The sequence below is a fragment of the Xiphophorus maculatus genome, chromosome 5 (assembly GCF_002775205.1).
Source record: "Xiphophorus maculatus strain JP 163 A chromosome 5, X_maculatus-5.0-male, whole genome shotgun sequence".
NCBI lineage: Eukaryota > Metazoa > Chordata > Actinopteri > Cyprinodontiformes > Poeciliidae > Xiphophorus > Xiphophorus maculatus.
Genome location: NC_036447.1, coordinates 13,440,008 through 13,462,612, shown reverse-complemented (window position 1 = coordinate 13,462,612; position 22,605 = coordinate 13,440,008). Strand labels below are relative to the sequence as shown.

Here is a 22,605-nt window from a genome sequence, read left to right as displayed (position 1 = left end):
AAGCGCTGTATTAACTAAATGCACTCTACCTTTGTTTCTTGCTCATGCTTTTTTTTTGTTTTTCTTATTTTCTATTGTTTCCAGTCCTTGTGAAATTCTTCCTTCCTTGTCTCTCCATGTCCTCTCTTTTCCCTCTTTTGTCCTCGTGTTCAAAAAGTGTAACTAGGGTGTTATTCAAAAATTTTCTAATTTTGAGACTGAATTTTGTCAGAATGATTTAAAAAAGCTCAATTATTTTACTCTACATAATAAAGTTACATAATACTCTGAGTTTTGGTTTTTGAAATGAGACAAATTATTACGTCAAAATATTCTATATATCTACCTGCATGCTATCCTCAAATGGATAAAAATCTGTGCTAGCTTAAATTTGTGTTTCAAAACTTAGCCTACAAGTGTCAAACCCTTTGGTTTACTCTAAATTGAAGGCTTGTTAAAGATATGTACCGCCTTGGCCCATTCATACAGTATATTTTAACAATAATCACTCAGGATTTACTGGAAAAGACTTTATTGATCCAGTTACAGACACCTCTGATGCATCTGTAACGCACTGTATAAAAACACTTAAAAAACACGTACAACAGAGCACCAGGGTTATTCACCACAAGACCGAGCCTTACAAACCTCCCTTATAATAATGCAACCAGTGACAAATCTATGCAAATGTGTAGTCAGTCATAATACTCACTATGGTTACGTTTTGACCTATGTGCTCTTAGATGGCAGGAAAAGCAAACTGATCCCAGATTAGTGTTGGTCAATCAATTCTCCAGCCTCATCTATGACCAGTAAGCTAAACAGCAGTAGGCTTAGCACAGCCCCAGTGGAGGTAGGCATCTTAAGGAAAAAAACAAAACAAAACACTAGAGAAGATGTAACATCTCCCATCTGTTCATATACTGTAAATAATGCTAGAAGTAGAATATGATTTAATGCTATGGTGGAAAAAAATAGTTTTTGTTACTTTCCTGCTTCTTTGAAGAGAGAAAAGCAGAGTGATCTGTTTTAACCCATTAAATGTTGAAGTGTGAGGACACTGGTGACTGCAGGAGTCCTGACATGTTTTAATGGGTTAAAATCTCATTACATGTCAATGGACAAAGGTGAATAACATCCCAGGCCAATGGTAACTGGGTACATCCATTTGTCTGTCAGCAATAAAATAATTTCTAAATAATGATAAATCATCTGGCTTTGTATTGCACCAAAGAGAGTTTCTAAGTTTACAGTAGGACCTGGGGGTGGGACACGGGCTGTGCAAAACATGGGAGAAGGAGCCTGTGTAGTGGGATTAATAATCTCACGTGGAATAGTGCAAGAAGTACATCTGGCAGCAACTATGTGAATGCTGGAGGTGAAAACGAGACAGATTACTAGATTACGACTAACCACGAATGGACAGAGAAATCAAAGCTTATGTCCTACAACTGCTTGGTGGGACACAACAAAGAGCATGTAGTCACTGCAAGCTTGCAGGTGTAAAAACAAAAAAATTAAAATGCTTTTAGTTGGGGAGACAAATTACTAGCTTACCTAAAAGGGACATAAAGTGTCGATTCAGTTACAATTCACCAAAGACCATTCCTTCATTAAAAGTATTTTTGTGGTCTGCTAAGTCAAAATAAACCAAAGGCTTGGATTAGACAAACATTGTTAAAGTATTTCAATGATTTATCTTCGATGTGATCAAAAACAAATTAAAGTTTGTATTTTAAGAGTGCTAAAATAAGAGCTGTTATAAATATAAAAAGTATATATTTAACAGATTTTAGAACAGGAGTGATTTTTAAATAGCAAAATTACAAACTGAAAGAACAGAAGTGGTGTTGACGGTGCTGCGTTGATGCAGTCGAGCTCTGTCTTTCCTAACAACAAGGTTTCACTTTATAAATATTCAACCTATTAAAACTCTTGAAAGTAATGAGTAATGCTCTAACATACACGATCAGAGAAAAGAAGCACATACATGTCCATGGATAACAATAGTGCAACATCAAGCTTTTTTTTTTAAGTTAGACTGCTACATAGCTGCTGAGTGTAAGACTGAACCATAGTGAGGCAGTCAGTCCACGTGGTCAGCTCAACATCCAAAGGCACCAGGTTAAACTGCAGCCTCATCCCAGAAAGAGGAGGAGCCCTTGCTTCATTTAGGTTCCTGGCATAAAGACATAATTTTAATTTGACAGGCTTCATTGTAATTATTCAATTTTAATGTCTTCAAATTGAAGGAATAGGAAAAGGGTAGTTACCAATAACATAGTCGCACCATCTTGGCCCGGTCAGGCCCCTCATTCGCGATTGTCTCAACACTTTCGCTGGTGGTGGTTGTGGTATTTCAGGGGATGTTACCTCAGATTGATTGCGTTTACCCCTCTGTTTCCCATTTGGGACGGTTTTGGGTGCACAATCGGGCCGCAATCTTGAGCAAGTCCTCTTGTTCAAGCTCCTTTTTCCTCCATTTCTCACAGCTTTAGCAACTCCTTCCAGGTCCTTCTCGTTTCCTTCAAAGAAGTCCGTAGAAGGCGAGCCATTATCCAGTGTCACAGTGCAAGAGTCCCCCTCCTCCTCGGTTGACTCGTTGTCTGGAGAGTTGATCTTCCTCAGAAACACACGACATTCTTTCAGCTTCTCGGGACTCCAGGCTTTTGAAGAGAGCTTCTGCTCTTTGTGGATATCAGCATGTTTCAGAGTTTGATCGACAGAGCAGGTGGGAGAACTTTCCTGAAGAGAGTCAGATAGCTGTTTTGCTGATCTGCGTAATGCTTTATGATGATTCAGTTGAAGAACATTTGCTATTGGCCTGTTTGAGGAGACCATTTTTCTTTTGCTTTTCTTTTTACTTTTCCGCGATTGCCACCTCTCCCTTTCCCTCAAAGTAAAAAACCTTCTCCTCACTCTAAACAAAGTGGCCTGAAACTGAGCAGACAAGCTAAATCTCCACCACATGATACCTCGATTGTGTTTGCCCACTGCCAGTCTGGAAGCAAACAGTCGTCGACGTATCTGATGAGCCTTTTTCTTTTTCCTCAGTTGTAGCATAGCCAGCTGATGCTGTAGAGGACTTTTTGGCACAGCCTTTGGAAACTTTTTGATATGCTTGCGGAGTCGCTCTGCCTGCGGACTGTGGCGAACATTTTTATTATTGGTAGAACGAGGGAAGTGCATGATTTCAAATGGATTACGTGAGCTTGCCTTCTTGACAATAGCCAAAGATTGTGTCTCGGTGGACTGCATAAACCAGGAGCAGATCTGCTGCATACTGCAAGACCTTGGTTTGTTGGGTGAACAATCAAACAGTGTTCGGACCGCAGAGGACTTTTTTGACTTTCTGGTTACTGGACTGTTTCCCATCGTGTCTGGATTAGAATTATGGACCACTTCTTTGTCTTGGTCATCAGGAGAATCAGTGACCCACGTGTCAGAGATGACTCTTATCCGTCTGGCAAGCTCCTGGCTCATTGTCTTCTCCTTAGCTGATGCCGCCCACCACCGTACCGTCTCTCTTGGGCTAAAGATTGATTCTAGTGAAACCTTTGCCACTTTGCTCAGATCTTGAGTGATGCTTTCTCGTTCTTTTCTAGAAGGCTGTCGTTTTAGTGTCTGAGTTCCTGCACTCGCTTGTTGATCCTCCTGTCTCCTTTCACTGCTTGCCTTGTTTATTAGAAGCTTCTTGGAGCGCCTCAACAGAGCATGACTGCAATTGTATGTCCTAAATGTAGAGGTAGCAACAGCATGCACGAGGTGTATTGAGGGTTTCCTCTCCCTTTTTGAGTGCCTTAATGGTATAGTCTGATTTGGCAGTTCACATTTATTTCTATTCTTTGCTTCCACCACCTCCGTTGAATTACTTTTAATTGTACTGCTGCCTATGCAAGGCTCCTTTTCAGACTCTAATAGGAGTGCTTTCTTTGGAGGTTTCGCTTTAGGTGATATCCGGGTCTCTCTATTTATCTGAATTTGGCGACGCCGAGGTGACGCAGAAGTAACAGTGACTGAAATTCCAGAGATCTTAATTTTTGCAGGTCTGCCTGGTTTTCTCAAGGGCGCAGATTCAAGAGGCACCTGACTTTTAATGCTACTGATAGACTGAGTTGGGGGCTCTTTTGCAGTTCTAATAAAACTAAATTCTTCTGGGGATGATTTAATGATGCACGAGGTCCTTGTTGAGCAGTGTAATGAAAAGCCCAAGTCACTTTTAAGATCCACTGCATGGCCAGTATTGTTGAAATCTGTTTGGAGCTGGTCAAAACTCTCAGACACCACTCGTTTGTTTCTTCTTGAACGACCATACACAACTGTTATTTTAAGGTTCTTGGTGACATCGTCTTCAGCATCAGTTTTGGAACCTTTTCCATTTAGTGACTTAGACTCCAATACAGCATCTGAATCTTTCTGTTTTCGTGGACGGCCAATGGGCCTCTTCACTTTTTGCTCGAGCTGGGGTCCTAGCTTTCTTGGTCGGCCTGGACGTCGTTTTGGAGGAGTGGTTTCAGCGAGGGACACCGACTCGCGTGGTGATCGCTGGTTCTCAGTTTCAGACAAACGTTTGGATGGAGTACCATCACTTGTTCTTGCACTGCTTTTAGGTGAAGAGGCAGCTGACCTAGGTGAAGACTGACAAGTTGCTGATTTGGCCAGTGACGATGTAGGTGATTCATGTGAGGTAACTGCTTTTGCTGGTGAAGGACTCTTCTTTGCAGGTGATACTGCATTCTCCTTGCTTTGGCTTTTGTGCTTCTGAGGTGTTCCTGCCCATGAAGACTCTACACATGGGTCAAATGCCTCCTCTGCTTGTAAACTAGAACCGGAACCTGCCGACTTAAGACTATACTTAACTCCTTCATTATCCTTCACTTGGGATACATACATGAGCTTTATTGGGCTGATGTACTGAATTTTGGGGCTAGGTGGGCTGCTAACATTTATTGTATTTTGGAGCATCTTCAAAGCTTTTAGTCTTCTTGTAGATGGCCGGAGCCTTCCATATGCAGAACTATCACTGCTATCAGTTTCTTTTTCAGGGCTCTCTTTTTGAGAACTCCCCTTTTCAATGGCCTCAGTTTTCTGTAAGATCTGACATTTACCCTCTGACTGTTTACGCGCTGGTTCAAATGGTTCCTTAGGTGTTGGCTCAAAAGTCAGGTTCCCTTTGTGTTCTTGTGGGTACGGAGGGGTTTTACTGTCTAATTTTGCCAGGGTGATGTCAGTTTCAACAGATGAGGCATGAGAAATAGGAGTATGCCATGTGATGTAGGAAGAAAGCCGCTGTGGAGGGACTATATTCCTCACAGACTTTCTTATTCCCCTGGACTGATGTGACTTACATGTTTGCCCCTCATTCATTGAACTATGAGTACCTTTATCTGGTGTGCTGTCTGTATCATAGTTTTGAACTAATATGGCTTCTTCTTGGCTCCACCCACACCCTTCATTATAGTCAGTAGAAATGGGAGTCATCGATACTGTCTGTGCTTGCACTGCATGGTCACCTTTTAGAACTTGCTTTCCACATGTGTTCAGCAGCTCAGGGACATGTCTAATATTAGAAATGGTAAGCTCGCCTTTGCCAAAACATGTTATTCCTTCTCTCTTTTCCTGTTCAGTCTCAAGTTCATCTGTTACCATCACTGCCTTCACATCTTCCTTAGCTTTGTCCCTGTCACTTTCAACAGAAATTATGCATGGTGTTCCCTCATTAACCCCTAGATCTAGATTCTTTCCAAGTTCCACCCTTGCTTCTGTCTCTCTTACACAAGCTTCTTTAATTAGATCTGAGTCTAGGGAAGTGACAGAAGTAGGTACAGACATGTTTTTTGCTTTCGGTCTTGCTTTTTTAGCTTGTGTCCCCATTCTCTGACTGCATGACAGATCAAACATGGCCAACTGTCTTTTTATTGCTAAGGCATTCCTTCTGGCACATGCATCGTCAGCAGGAGTTGCAGTAGCGACCTGAATTGCCTGCCGCCGACGGGAGCGGGTGTTAGGTGACTTTGGCTCTTTGTTATGATGCTGGTTAAACAGCTCATTAAGATTGTAGTCACTAGCACTGCCTGTGTGGAGCACTGTGGTGATGATTTCAGTCAGCTGGGCATCAGCATGGAATGGCTGGCTGGTTGAGGCATCTGGGGACTGGTCCTCAGAAACATAAAGAGCTGTTGTAGAGACCAGAGTAGGGTCTGCTGTGATGGTGTCCAGATTCCGAGTGACACGTCTTACAATATCCTGCAGCGAACTTCCCCCCAGATTCTGTTCTGCCTGATTATGTCCTACAGTCTTATACTGCAGCTCAGCGTCTCTGGATGCATCTACACCTGCCATGTGGCAAGCACTCCTCTGACTGTTTTTACCTGTAAGGTCAGCTTCCTTCCCCTGAGTGTGATAGGAAAGTGATGGTGGCTTTTCATCCATTTTCTTACTGATATCTTGGGGAATAGGAGAAAGACGAGGAGGAGAAGGACTACGCTCTCTGTTCAGGACAGTACAAGTGCTATCCCCATCTCCAAAACCCGTTTCTTCTCTGATTCTGACAGGTGTCAGACAGATATGGGGTTGACAACAAGAACAGGAGCAAGACAGGTGTTTCTTATTAAATACAGACCTGCATAATCTAGAGGAGGAAGTACACAGCGGGGGCTGTGATAACAGTGTAGACGAGACATTTGACATCAGCATGTTTACACAGCCTGCTGCATGGCTCTGGCTGGAATTACAGTGTAACGTCTCAGAGCATGGAGCTGGACACTTTTCTGTCCTGCACCTCTGCACACAGTCAGAGCTTGAGCCCTGCTGACTGTCACTGTTACAGTCTTTGAAAGAATGGTGATGAAGGCTGCCATAAGATTCAGAGTCCCCCAGATGGTATGGGAAACTGCAACGACTTTGATGAGTACAATCACCTGAAGGGCAGTAGAACCTGTAGTGATGGGTGTTACATTCATTTAAAAAGACTGAATGGGGTTTTATATCAACTTGTGGGTTTACGCCACAGTGACAGCAGTGAAACTCAGCCTGACTAACTGATCTGTGAAATGAAAGCAATTTTTCCTGATGAGCTAGTTTAAGGATTTGGTAGAGTAAGGACTGGTGTGGTGGGCAGAGAGAACGTAGAACGGCATCCAAAGCAGAATGATGGTGTAACGTAGTCCCTCGTTGTCCCACAACTCCCCCTTCTTCTGTAACAGATGGCAGCCAGGAACTAAAGATAAAAATGCAAAACCTTCATTTAGAGGGATATACCGAAACAAACACAAGTCAGCAAATAATTGTTCACAAAGAATTTCAGCACAACTGTCACCAACTATAAATTGAGATAGAAACAGTAAGACCTACCATGATAAACTGACTTTGACTTAGGGTTGAATTTGAATCTGTCTTTATGATTGGATTGATCTGACTATGTATTTCTGTAGAGAGCTGTTTATACAGACTTGAGATAACATTTACTGTGAACTGACACTATTGCTGCGTATGTATGGTGTACATGATGTGCAAATGTTTACGTGGAGAGATGTTTCAACATGATCATATAGTATGTGGCAAGTTGATGGTTAACTGCTGTTAAGATTATGTATACTGCAGTGCTAAATGTGTAGGAAGGCAACATGGGAGCGACCTGTGGCATAACCAAAGTAGACAATATAGTATGAATTGGGATACGTGCAACTTCTAGGGTGAAATAAAAGTATAAAACAGAAAGTGAAATAATATTGCTTTGTTTTTGCTGATTTTTCAACTTTATACCTTAAAAGATTGCTCTAACTGGACAAAAATAAACAAACCATGTCAATTCAGCCGCCTACACAGAGGAGAAGCCATAACTCCAGACAACCCGGCAAGAGCAGAAAGTTATCAGAAAATATATAAAAACATTATTGGTGGTAAGAGTACCGGTGATATCTTTTTTTCTTAAATTGTGAATATTAGTATTTATTTATATTTCACATTTAATTTATGGAGAGCTAGTTCTATACCAGTGAAAATTACTTGTGCCATGTAATTATCCCCCCTCCCTCCAAAAGATACTCTCATTTTTGGAGTTATATAGATTCTAATTTTATGAAAACTATTTATTTAAGAACAATTACTCATAAAATTAGATGAGCTGGAGATTTAATGAAGTTGTTTTACATGTCTAGATATGAAACTGTGGTTCTCTCAGTGAAGCCAGGCTGAAGTGACAAACTGGTATTTTCAATTATTCCATATTTTTCCAATTGGTGGCTAGCAGCTATGTCATTAAATCATCTCCCTTGACAGAAAGTATATTTCTGCATTTTTATTATCAAATTTTTTGCCGGTAAGGTTTTTTGATGAACAAAAAATGATGCTGCTAAGACTAAAACATTTTAGGTAAGCGCCATGTAAAGCAGCCATTTTATTGCACCACATAGGCAGTTCCTCATAGACAGTAAGAACAGCTGTCCATGTCAAAATACAGTGTGCTACAAACATTTTTGGAATTAAAGCCAGTACAAGTTACTGATTGATGTGGAGAACTGTTTTATTTATCAGCTGCTGAAGGTGACCGAGATGTTCTGCTGAAAGCAAAAGGAACGATTGTAGAAGCGCTCAAAGGCATTTTCACATTGTATGGCAACAGTATGTTTGTATTAACATTTCTGCCAACAAAGTAACAGTTTAAAAATGTCACCTATTGTTCAAAACAGCCAACAGTTACAGATGTTTTCCAATAAAAATCAAATATTCAGCAACATTAACTTTAATAGAGTGTTAGAGAATACATTTTTTCTACCTGATAGTTAAGTACTTTCTGGGTCTAGACCTTGTCAGGGACAAACTTTACAAAATATAAAATTACATTCTGTAGTGTTCTTGTTGAGTTATAATAATCAAGGTAATTTCTAAATCCCACTTAAATTATTTTATAGAAACATAAATACAAAAACACAACAATGAGGAAATTCTGTCAGTTCTGGAGTGAAATGATATAAGTTCAAAAGCGTTCATGCACTTGTAGCATTACACATCACACTGGATGAAAGCGCCCCGTCGTAAATTAAAAACATCTACAGTCAAGCCTAAAATCACAGTTACACATCACAATTCATAAATAACAATGCATACCACAACAATACAGGATTCTACAAAAGAATAAATAAATTATAGTGCAATAGTTGATTAATGCATAAATATAAGATTAATGTGAAGTTGCTTTACTAATTTGCAAACAGTTCAAACAAAAATAACCCTTCACCTAAGAACCCCAATGTCTATGCACAACGTATTGCAATTAGCCTTTTGCATTAAAACATTACTGTGTTCTCATTTGTTTGTGGGAAATTGGGCTTGGTTATAATTTGATCGGTCAGCCCTTTTCTCACATGCAGTTTTATTTAATCTGAAGGCTTCATTAAGCTGAAACAGTGTTCTCCAAATTACCTAAAATGTACGTTTGTAAAACCTTCATCCCAAAAGTATAGACCTGGTAAAATACAGGTATTTACCTCTAATTTACCAAGTCTGTAACATACAGAACAGTGAAAAGTGAGAACAGTGAGAAGAATTATGGAGGATGGCTGCTGCCAAAAAATCTAAAAATAAATAGTACAATAAAATATCGATGTACCAAATATACAAAAAAATAAGAATTTCCAGTTTTCCAATCAGTGTGACATGAATTATTATTTGTCATTTTAATAGTATTAACATTAGTACTGTTATTTAATGGTGCAATTTATTTTCAAACTTACTTTTTATTAGTTACCTCTTTTATGTATTCCTTATTTTTATTTATTTTGCCAACTATTTATTTTTTAAATGTAACTTATTCATTGTTTTTTTATTTAATAAAAATATTTTTTTCAAACTAATAATTTATAACAGTTAATTTTTTAACATTAACATGGGCCTAGTGAGGATAGATTCAGTAAGTGTCTCTGTCCTTCAGTATTTACTATCTAATTGGTTATTTAAAGAAATATAGACATATTTCTGGAATAAATAAAATAATAAATGCATTACCTAATTTTTCCTGCCTTTTCCTACAGCACCTGTGCGTGTGTACCAAAAGAGCAGAAAAACTCATTATACAAGTCACTAGATTGAGAAGAATTTGAATAAAAATCCTTTACAATAGTTAAATAAATTTTAAATTGGCAATAAGTAAAATGTTCAGCAGCATTCACTTAAAAACCTCATCACCACATTCACCAGGAGGTTACAGAGGAATAAGGACAAACAACATTTCCATGGGCATTATTAAACACCTAGGAAATTCCCAAGTTGAACCACTGCCCTACCTCTGAAACCGTGTTTGAGTTCTTGAGCTCATTTGTGAGCTGAAACATTCAACAATTTTTACATGTGGATATTTAAGTACATATATTTTCTAGATTTTATCTTCATTTTACCTGATTTAAATATATATAACATGTGAAAAGGGCCTTTGATACAATAAGCAGCCATCGCTGAGTACCTAAAGTAATACTGTGTAGCCTGAGACACAGTTAACAAAAAAGTTGTAGAGACCATCACACAAAAAATACTCATATACAACAAAAGAAAGTTGGGAGACGGGGAGCTTTTGAAGGAACATGGCAAATATCCTTATAGATTTGAATTTCTCCATTAAATGGCTTTCTATACATATAGGAACTAAAGTATTGGTAATGACTATAGACTTAGGCTCTCTTCCATGAGAAACAAACAGCTCATAAATGTTTTTAAAGATATAAGAGCTCCATCACAAGCAATGCCAAACTGGACACTGGACGTATGAGATTCAGAGGTACTGTATAATAGGTTGAGGTCAGATGGTATAAGAGCACAGGAAATAGACAGGCTAGCATAGCAGCAAAATAAATCACAGCAGCTTTGTGTGAGTAACCCTGAAATGCTGCTTTGGTAATAGCACTATTCATGAAAATGGGCCCAGTTGAGAGGCAAACATTAAAAGTACCAACATCTAGAATTTTCATGAACAGAAGCAGCAGCTTTTAAGCCTTGCATTAAATAGTTACGATCAGAAAGACATTTCACACAAAAAAACCCTATTGTAGTCTCCACTAACCAACAAATAGTTATCAACGACAACGCGCCCTGTACATGCAACAAACGCTAATCTGTCTTTCAGCTTCATGCTCTCCTCTGCATCTTTGAGTCTTAGTTTTATATAAGTGTTCAACAAAGCTACACATCTATGTGCGGGGTGAACAGTCGAGTAAAGTTAAGCAGCAGTCATGTATGAGGTTAGCAGTAATACAGCTACTGTAGCAGAGTTAAGTAAATATTTGATAAGAAAAGAACATTGTTTACAAGCAGTACATGTACAAAGAACCGACGTGTCCCCAAGCTTCTCAGTGCACACTGTAAAACATGCAGCACAGTAGCATTCCAACAAATGTTCCAGACAAGCCCGCACAAAATAAAAGCACACAAAAGTTAGGTTTAAACTAATCTCTTGAACATAAAACTCTTTATGTCATGTATAATCTCCCTGTTATCAGAGGCGTTTGACAATGTTAGCAAATACCTCAATAGTTGTAATGGCTCTAAGTCACTTGAGAAGCTCAGGTAAAACCCAGAGAGATAAAAAGCTGAAAATCACAATCATCAATACTCCACTACCATGGAGTTCCAAGAACTGACATAAACCTGAATGGCCTAATACTCTAACAGCTAAGAAACAAATATGAGAGTCACACTTTATTTCAGAGCTCCAGAGGTTCAAAGCTGTGTTTTTCATAACTGATCCTCAGCAGAGTTAACGCTAACAATTAGGGCCAGTTTTCCCACTGAAAAACATAACAATAATTTGCCAGATCACAACTTGCTACATGCAATACGCATCAATAAACTAACTGTAAAATTATTAGATTTTTGTAGTTTCATAACTCTTAAGTATAACTTAGTTTGTGTATTATTCTCTGAGAACAGTGCTGTATTTCTTATTTTCAGATCCCCATTTGGACCACTAAATGGTCCAAATGGACCATAAGATTTATTTATAGTAGACTGAGTAGATTAAAGAGAATTATTTAGAATCATTAGTTCTCTAAATGGGTACAAAATGTCACCCTTTGCATGGTTTGTATGAAACGTCTTGTTACAGACTGCTTCATTTCATAGTAGTTTGAAATGGCATTGTGGAAAAAAATTATCAGCACCCAATTTAAAAGAGAGTGCATAAGATTGGTATTGGTATTTTCACTAAACTAGAATTTGTGAAAAAATAATTGAATGCAATTAAAATTCACAAAGTTCATGTAACTTCAGTGGTTTTGAGAATTTGGTTTAGTAGTCCATGTACACTAAAGATGCAGTGAGCACCACAGTTACCTGAAAACTGTGCAATTTTTTTAAAAATCTGGTTAAAAACAGCCAAGGACCATGTCAGAAAAATACAACCTCAAGTGTGACTATCACATCACAGACACACAAAAGACCTGAATATTAATATCAATGTGTTTCTTAAAGGCAAGAGTTAAATTTCTGAAAGTCTCTAGAGAACTTCTATCTTGTAAGAGTTGGTTTGTTCAAGTGTTGAGGACTTTGAGGCGTTCTGTGGTCTAAAAACTCTTCGTGTCGACAGCTAATGCAAGACTTCCTGAGTTACTGGAATTGGTCTTGGTACCGGATCCAGACAAGTTGGAACTAGATGAAGAAACGGTAGCAGATTTCTTTTTGGGAGGGTTCTTCAGAGTTCCAGTGCGTTCTTTGACTTTGTATTCCAGTGTGCTGTGTGGCACTCCATAAACTCCTTGAGCTTTAGAGACACTCATGCGGCCAGCCATCACCATGGTGATGGCTTCCTCCATCAGCTCATGGTTGTACTGCCGATACCTTCCCCGTTTTTTCCTGGGTTGTTTGTCTTTATCCCGGCAACCGTCTTCTGGCTCATCCAGTGAGGATCTGCGTGGTCCCAGACGATGAGGTATTTGGCTGGCGCTGTCTGAACAGCCTTGAGCCAGCAAAGGCGATCTGAGTTTGAAGAAAGATAAAGGTCTGGCAGATGCCGAAGACAGACTGGCAGTACTCTCTGTTAGCGAGGTACTTTGATGGAGATCTTCAGTCGTGCTGCAGTTCTCTGCTGACACCGACACGGAACGAACCTGAGGAATCCGCAGGGATGTGGGAGATCCCAAACTGGGAGGTGGACTTGTTGGTCGCTGAAGAGCATTCCTGAGCTGGGACAAACAGTAGGGGAGGGTCTTTTGTTGCCCACTTGGCTTATAAAAAACGAGAGTAGACGATGGGAAAGTAAATTCTGAATTCTCCTCTGCCCCTCCCCCAATTTCTGCCTGTTCTGCGCAAGCTGCCACCTTCTGCAGGACAAGGCGGGCTTCTCCTCCCAGTGTTGAGGCCATCGCATTGTGTGAGGTTGCCTCATCCCTATAGTCCCTGCCACCTTGCTTAAGCTGATGCAGCACACCCAGCTTCCCGTCAGTCCAGCTTTCCAAACCTTGCCGCAAGGTTTGCAGGGGTATCCCATAGAGCAAGGCAGCTCGCTGCTCCTGCAGCCTCCCTGAGCGGATATCCTTCAAAGCCTTGGACAGCAACCGCTCAGACAGCTCCCAGCTCCTCTCAATGCACTCGTTCGGCTTGTGCTGCCTCCTAGGAATGGGAGGACCAAACAGCAGGGTCAGGATGGAGGTGATGATGGGGGTTGGCTTAGGGGACAGGGTGGGGTGAAGACTCAGGGGTCCACTCCTTTATGCCTTGTGTTGGTAACATCACTGCAACTGCTTCATGTCTGTATGTTCTCAGTCTGTTTCACACACTGCTGCCTGTCTGTCACACACACTCTGTGTGTGCAGCAAAGCCTCTTCACGTCCAGGTGGGACAGTCTGTGAATGGCATGCAACCCCTGCAGCTTTGAGATATCCAGGGACTTTTACATGTTGGTCATAAATAGTTCATTAAAAGAGGAAGTAAATGCGTTGTGGAGTACTGCAATGATGTCCTTATTGTCTCATTGTACAATCCTGGGGTGTTGGTAATGGTGAAGCCTTTATTGTGACGTTACCGCTCAAGAGATAAAAGAGTCAACCCCATGGAATCAAAGTATCAATATCAAATACAAGCTAGCTTTTACAATGTCGTGCAGTAGTCATAACCTTTGAACGCTTGTACATTTTCCACGAATTACATCCCCAAACTTCACTGTAGTTTGTTTTCATTTAATGTGATACACCAACACACAACGATACATAATTGTAGAACAAAAGGAAGACAAGGCAAGATTTTAAAATTTCTTTGCTAATAAAAAATCTGGACGTGCATTTCTATGCAGTACCCCCTGAGCCAATAGTTTGTGGAACCATTTCTCTTTGAAACTAACTGCAAGTTTTTTGTTGTGTGTCTTACCTGCTTGCTGAATCTACAGATTGAAATAGCTCAAGATAAGTCAGAAGCGATTGTGACTGTATGTTGACATAAATTGTAGAGTCTTAACAAAAATTCTCAATTGAGTTGTGGATTTTTACTAGACCAGATTGAAATATTGTGTTATAACCCAGCATCTTGGTCTTCATGATGTTCACTAATGTTCCTTGACTATCTACTGAAGCCTTCACAGAACAGATTTATACAAAATGGCTGAAAAATGTATCACAATATACAAATTTCATATCAGTCAATGTTAATAATTATTCATTATCTTTTTGTTTTAAATATCGGATACTAGGGCTGGACGATGTAGCTAGAAAATGTATCACAATACAAGTGCTTCACATCAGTCGATATCAAGAATTATTGATTCGTTTTTTTGTTTTAAATATTGAAAATAAGGCTGTTGCACTCATTTTCTTCCTTCACTTCACATTGTTTCTTATTTTTAAGTAATTATGAGGCACAGTGGAGAAACACGCAACTCCTGCTCCACAAGTTACTCAACAGGTTGTTGGGTAGGCACCTAAAAAGTGAGTGAGTTAGTTAATGCCATTCATCTTGCTTAGATGCATGAGAAAAGTTGAGGGGCTAAAGACTTTCCTCTGCCTACATCCCCAGAATGCTTTGTGGTTCTGAATCAGAGCTCTGTGAAATTACTGAACATTCTATCATATTTACTATTGATATTAAAATATATATTATTACTGATTTATTGCCCAGCCCTAAGACACAGGTGGACTATTTACTAATAGGCGTCTTCTGAGGACAACTTTAGAATCCCATTTAAGTAAAACAGAAACTAAGCACAAATGGATGCCACTGCATTTTTAATCACAATTTTACCAGTTTTATTTATTAGCTCACATTTTTTAAAATCTGTATACGCCTTTTCTTCCACTTTATGACTTTACACTACTCCAAGTTGGTTTATCACATAAAGACACTAAAATTCAATAAAGATTGTGGTTGTACCGTAGCAAAAATGTGAAAAGACTCAAGGGATGTGAATATTTTTTTAAGACAATGTAGGATTACAAACCCGTACAACAACAGAATTGAATTATTTGGGCTGAAGAGCTGCCCGTTAAATAACTTACAAGGAAGAGCTATTACAAAACTATAAGTCAGTCAACAGTGTTAGGCTGAAGCACCCATCTTAGTATTGACTTGCGAGAAGATGAAAAGATCAGCAGCACCAATTTGGTAATACTTTATTGCCAGGGCAGTTTTTGATAAAATGCCAACATGCCAAGCTACTCTTATTCCCTCATAATTTTTTCTCTCTTTGAATATCCCAAAAACTTTAAACTAAATAAATCCATGCAAAATAAAACTCTTACCCTGAGGCGTTGGAATTGGATGATGTTGTTGCAGAGCTTGTGGAGTTCCGGTTTGAGAGATCCAACACACCATCTGTTAAAAAGCAAAAATATTTCATAAATATAAAACTGTACGGAGTCAACTTTATTTTGATTCAAAGTATTTTAACCTCCAACAGCTTTTCACACCTGTTCGGTTCACTGTGAGATCCAGAGGAGCATCTGATGTCTCTGGCACCGGAGATGAGGGTCTTGTAACTCCATTTGTTGTGGTACGGAGCAGGCACTTGGATGCATACTCCTCAGCAAACTTATGTATCATCTTCTTCATCAGTTCATGAGCAACTAAAGGTATTTTGGGATCACAATCCAGGGTCACATCTGAAACACAAAGAGAAGCGATCGAGATGAAAGTTAAAATCAACTCAACTTTCAGCTGACAATTTGTATGATGGAACAAAGATGAGCTCGTAAACGCAACCTGAAGCTCATACAAACACAGAAATTTGCCTGTAAGCATATCTCAGTACATTACTATTCAAACAATAAAGCTAAGAAAAAAAGAAGAAAATGACTTTTAAAAAGGTGATGTAGTGCAGAGTATTAAAAATGTTCTCTCATTTTCTTATGAACAAAAAAAGCAAAAGTACTTCCCTTTTATGTTCTCTACTGGAGACATAAAATCCAGATATAAACGCAACCTTTTCCTGGCTAGATCCAAAGTACAAGACCATTAACTTTTTTTTTTTTTTTTTTTACAACTTTTGAGTTGCTGACATCAGCAAGTAAAGTAAAATTTTTCCTCAACTTATTTCTCAGATTTTGACGAAGACTACGTGAAGCATCAGCATCTGTTGTTGGTTTTAATTAGGCAAAAATTAACTACTTTCACGACAATATGCCTACACTGGGACATGTTTGACACAAAGTAACATCATGTTGCACTTTTTGTTGGGGCTAGAGATTTGCAGACAAGATAGGTATGCTGACTTCACTTCAAATATCAAACATGACGAGACAGAAATTTGTGCCCAATCAGGTAGTTTCAGACTCAATCAGAATTAGGCCTTTCATCCTGGTCAGACTGGTATCTACTCTAAACACAATAATAACAGTTAGTAACTACTGCTGTGGTGTGTCCAGAGTCGGACTGTCATGTTAAACCGTAAAGTGACAAAGAACACTTCAGTTTGAAGTGGGATCATTGTTTCCAACTTAGCAACGTTGACGCTGTATTTATCCATTTTTAAGACACAACCAGTGACATGTTTTTAAAAAAGCGACTTGCAACTTTTTTTGGTTTATTGGAGACTTTGGTGACAAAACTAGAAAGCACTGATAGTACTGCAATTACAACAAGTAGTGAGAGCTGCAGCTACAACCTCTGAAGTTTGAGGTGGACCTTGGGCGGAGAGGATGCTATTGCACTACTTATATAAATACAAACCAATGATTTATTCCTTTCCATTTTGTGCAACCAAACAAAAGAACAAGTACACAAATAGAGGTTTTACATTATTATACGTCTTGTTGATTTAATGAGACACAGAGGCTCAGAATTTCTAAAAGGTAGGTTACATCTTCAACTGTCACCAAGTGTGGCAGCAATGATTGAACTTGGGGCTGTCTGGAAAACTCTGACTTTCCAAGTTAGATTTTCAACTTCAGGGGACATTCTTGTTGCACTTCAGACCACGAATTCAGAAAAGATGACTTTTACATAAAAAAACAACGTATGCCAGTTTCTGAATTATTCCTGTCATTTCTAAGGCTTTGTCCTACACTAATTTATTAGCCAGACAAAGTTAGACTTCAGAGACAATTAAAAAAAACTTTCACTTTGCTCAAAACCAGGATATTATATTCCATTGACATAGGGTTACAGAATAGCCCCAGTGTGATTACTGATACTAATATTTATCTATACAGTGAACCCTCGTTTTTCGCGGGGATTGCATTCCGAAAAGAACCCGTGATAAGCGAAATCCGCGAAGTAGTTACCTTAATTTTTTTACAATTATTATACAGCATAATTAAATACTCTACATTGAAACCAAAGAACAAAACCTGTTTTCAGGCCTAAGCATTTGTTTTAACAAATATGACGCTTTCGTACAAATAACTACAGTAAAATAATCATTGTAATCATCACTACAAAGTACAGTAGAAGAAATTGTGATATACTGTTCCTCTGACTGTGACACTGTGGCCTGACTCCGCTCTCTAGTGTCTTTTTCTTCTGAAGCCTGTGGTGCAGATGTGTTTTTTCAAGAGAAGAACATAGTTATCGGTAGTTGTTGTTGCTCTTTTTTTTCTTCTGGGCAAAAATATTTGCCAAAATTTGCCAAGCTGTATAGTTAAATACCATAACGTTATTGGCACACAGGTAGAGAAGAAGCGCGGAGACTGTTTAGCCAATCAGGACGCAGAACACAATGCACTGTGAAAAAAAAAACTGCATAAAAAACTCAGTGAAGCAGCGAGGCTGTGAAAGGTGAACAGCGTTATAGTGAGGGTTCACTGTATATGTATGTGTTTTCAACAATAATTTTCCTAATTGGTCTTTATCTAGGGAACACATTTAAAGAATTTATTTATTTGATATTTTCAGCTTCTCAGTTCATTTCTATTGGCCACACTCAGCATACATCAAAAAAGATCCACACATGTTCTTTTTTTTTAAGGCCAAAACAGGGAACACAATCAATAATAGACTGACCTTTCTTGTGAAACACAGCTTGAAGGAACTTGTGTGCTGATTGGCTGCTCTCAGAGATGGTTGAGGTCTGGCAAGGAGAGTAATCAGAAGGGGAAGAGAGAGGCGACACAGCTGCGGGTACTTGGTCCTACATGAAGGAAAAATAATCAGTTATTTTATTGGTTCTTCATTCAGATCTTATATTATACTGTGTGAGAAATTGTGCATTTGACAATGTCATCAAAAATCCTTACATTGAGTTTGTCCAGTGGCAGATTACAGAACGAACATGTTGAGAGGCTTGCCTCTGCCGACCAGTCATCCAACTCATCAGGTTCACAGTCTGTAAAACATAACAAAAACTCTACATTTCCTCAAATACAGCTTGACCCATTCTGCGTAACAAGTGATAGGGTATTTCTTTGGCATCGTGTTTACAACCTTTTCACCTTTCATAGCAGAAATCAACATGCAATTTTTTAGCTATTGAGAAATTAAACTATGGATTTAAAGTGAGACCCAACAAAAGTGGTGGGTGCAAAATTCAGATGACACTGGGAACAGCAGAATGTGCAACAAGCAAACTTCATATTCACTGAGAGATTCAACATAACTTGCAGATCATAATTTTACAACAGCTGTATAATTTTCAGTAAAATTTCCCCTTAACTGCTGGCAGGCCACACTGCTACCCTAATTCAAAAGTACATGGCGTTTCAGTTGCTATGACATAATGCTATAAATAATCACTGTTACGGAGAAAGATTAAATAAAACCTACTTAGTAACATAACAACAACTTGGTATGGGATGACAGAAACCACCACGAGATTATTTCAAAATCTAATGTAGATCTCTAGTTTGATACCTTAAAACCTTGTCCATCACAGTCACTTAAATTGATTAAAAATGACTAATCAATAAATTCACTTTTCTGGACTGTGGGGCTGTTTTACAGATTAAAATGATTGCTTTTTGCATATGCCCAGATCTCAAAGTCAATCCCATGTTTACTACCATATTTCCAGTGTCTCAAAATTATTTCCTGTCCAACAGTAACTCTGACAATGGTGGATGTTGTACATTTTATTATATTTTCTGACTTGCAACACACAGTGACTGTTACTAATCTGTCTTCAATCTGTAGCATCACTCTGTTTTTGAAGCAATAGCCTTTTATAATATACTCAAAAATGTTTCATATGTCCCAGTACAGTAAAAAAAAAAAAAAAAACAGCTTGATCTGCCAATTCCAACAGCTACCGATTTTTCTTATAGCCGTCTCTGTCAAGTTTTATAAGATCCCAATGCACCTTAATTGTTCCAATCCCAGTGACTAATAGCTGTGAAACAAAACAAACTTGCTTTAACTGCACAAGGTTGTCTTATAAAATAAAAATGTTTAGAGCACTGATGTCCAAACTACTAAATTAATTAAACAAAATAATTGATTCCTTTTCATTTAAAATTTCATTTCACTTTTTTTCAGTTCTCTCTCATGACAGAACAAAAGGAGACAGTGGTTGATTTTCAAACCTTGTGGAGGAAGAGAAGACTGATGGATAAAATCGGTGTCATATTCAAAATATCGGCTGAAAGACTAGCGCATTCCTAGATCTATGGCATTAACCTAATGAAAAAAAGTTCTAAAAATATGTTACATTTTGACACATTAATATATTTACAGTCAGACTCATGACTGCAAGCATGCTTTAAAAATCTTTATATTTATTAAGGTCTGCTGTTTTGGAATAACTATATAGCATATAGTGTATTGTGTTAGGTTATGGATGAAATTTAAATACATTAGGTATATATTTTATTTGTCCATAAAGGACATTTTATGTTCCCTAATAAGCATCTAAAACTAATATTTCTTAAAGCATTGATAACTATTTTCATAAAGCATACAGGTTTTAAGTTGCATGTATTTTTTCAGTGAATATCAGCAAAATCTGAATATGTATCAGTTTTTGAAGGGCTGTCCTATTTCCCTGTACAATATATTAATCGTTAGCTAAACTAAAATGGTTAAGTGACAGAGGAATCTGAACATGTTATAGGTAGGAATAAATCCAGGAAATAGGATTTAGCATAAATGTTGAGTTAAAATTCTGAAACAAAACAATACCCCAGTGACTATGGCCTACTGGACATACAGTATGTTATCTGGATACAAGTGTAATTGAGTGAAAATATGTCAATGCAGGAAATGCATAGGTGGAATGCACAGGTGTTGGTGTTCAAACATAGGACAAGGTCCTGCTGTTTTGGGGGCCATATTGTGAAATAAACAACAAGTAATATTACATTTATGCTTTAAATGCTGCAACACGTAAAACAGGTCAACTAGTTCATGACTGAGTCAAAGATCGTTTGTTTAAAACCTGAGTGAACCATCATCCAAAAAAATAAAAAATCAACAGCTGGCACCTCAAAATAGTCATACATAGAAATATTTTTAAGTCAAGTTTCAAATGTCAAAAGGTACCTTTGTACTCTACAAGGTTTCAGGGCGTTTAAAAACAGACACACTCATCAGTTTGACAGTCTGCTTGCAATAATGCAACGACCAAAACACTTTGAGTATAAAGGATTAATAACCTACCCACAAATAAATTAAGGTCTCTCAGCAGCATTGGGCCATAAATTCCCACCAGAATACTTTCAAACCCTGCAAGACAAAAAGTAACAAACTGTCACTTATATAAATGTTATACTCTGGCGTTTAATCACGGTCCTAATCGCGTTATTTGTTAACGTAAATCCATACAAGGCCTAGGAAAAAACTTATAATCGTGCCGATGCGGTTTGTTCAAAACTCAATTGCAACAATAAATATATTCAAAGGTTAGTAAGATCTTTATATTATCGTATAGATTAAGTGGCAGATATTGGGTTAGGTCCTTATTTTCATGTCAGACAATAAACCGTATCTACCGTTGACTTGGACTAAGCTAGCATAATCTTGACACAACCGGATTTCCGAGGCAGTAACATGAAAAGGGGTTCAACATGGGGCTAAATTGATAAAAGTCGTTAAGTTGAGCCATCTACAGGGTTTTATCCTTCTTATGTGACATTAGCTTTCTCTGCATATCAACAAAACCCCTCCCATAAAGATTAGCTGAAACCTAAACTTAGCCTAGCATCACGTTAGCATAGCCGATATATATGAATGTGTCAGTAAATAAACACGGTAAACGTCATTACTACATTACAAATATGTTATTATACCACGCCGTGATGTATGTGTGAAGCTGTAAAACTGACACGGAAATGCCTAAAAAACAAACACCGGCTAACAGCTAGCTGGCAAAGCTTGGACAAAGGAGCTAACACGCAAGCTAGTTGCTACAGTTATAAACTACCTACAGTACCGACAGCAACCAGCAAGCTACTAGTTAGCAAGGCAGCTTAGGTCGGAGCAGCGCTCTTTATTGGCGGCTAAAGGTAGCCAAAACAACTGAGTTGTTTTTGAAAAACTAAAACATGATAGGATTTCATACCAACGAAGTGTATCAGTCTATGCCGCCAGGAATCAAGTTCCCGCCGAAACCCTTTCCTTTCTACCATGCATCTGGTGCATTGCACGGCCGCCATTCTCTCAATCCCTACCCCCTCTCTCCCTCTCTCTCTCTCCTGAGAAGAGACGGGATGAGACTGCCACACAAATGTTCCACCAGCAGTTTACCACTAGAGGGAGCTGAGATAATGATAAACAGCCACATAACTTCACATAGCCTTGCAAAACATGTTTACATTACATTCATCCATCGACCAATTCATTGACTTTACCCTCTTATGCTTGCAGGGTCACAGGGGGCTTGTGAATATCTACAGCGGCCAAAGTGTTTACACATCTTGAATTTTTCTGTATTATGTCATATTGCAACTGAATTCTTCAGTGTATTTTGTTGGGAAACATAACATAGTGTGTAAATATGCAGGGGAGGGGAAAAGATAAGAGGCCATCTTGTTTTTTACAAATAGAAATCTGAAACCTTTTGTTGTTCCTTCATATTCAGTCCATTAAATCTAATGCCTTAAATAGTCCAGAGCAAACAACACATTTTAGCCACAAAGTAAATATTAGTAAAAATAAAAAAAGAGTCCAGCTGTGTTCTTCTCCATATAAGTACAGCTTCTGTGAAAACCCTGGATGCATAATTGGCACGGTGGCACAAAATAGTGACAGCATCATGACATTGGGCGGCTTCTCTTCAGCATGGACAGA

General features: G+C 38.6%; 1 protein-coding gene across 2 annotated transcripts; it reads right to left on the bottom strand.

Moving 5' to 3' along the window:
• Positions 1-494: 494 nt before the first annotated feature.
• On the bottom strand, positions 495-21,992 carry lcorl (ligand dependent nuclear receptor corepressor like). 2 transcript variants are annotated; one of them, XM_023333509.1, is made up of 8 exons: positions 21,878-21,992; positions 20,977-21,042; positions 18,624-18,712; positions 18,391-18,517; positions 15,861-16,052; positions 15,693-15,765; positions 2,253-7,198; positions 495-2,158 (listed from the first exon to the last, which is right to left on the bottom strand). In XM_023333509.1, exons 1-8 carry the CDS (start codon positions 21,969-21,971, stop codon positions 2,151-2,153), a joined length of 5,595 nt encoding a protein of 1,864 aa, XP_023189277.1. In that variant the 5' UTR covers positions 21,972-21,992; the 3' UTR covers positions 495-2,150. The 2 variants fall into 2 exon arrangements, with proteins under 2 accessions (XP_023189277.1, XP_023189278.1); XM_023333510.1 differs by lacking the exons at positions 495-2,158; positions 2,253-7,198 and adding an exon at positions 9,798-13,575.
• Between the last annotated feature and the right edge of the window lie 613 nt (positions 21,993-22,605).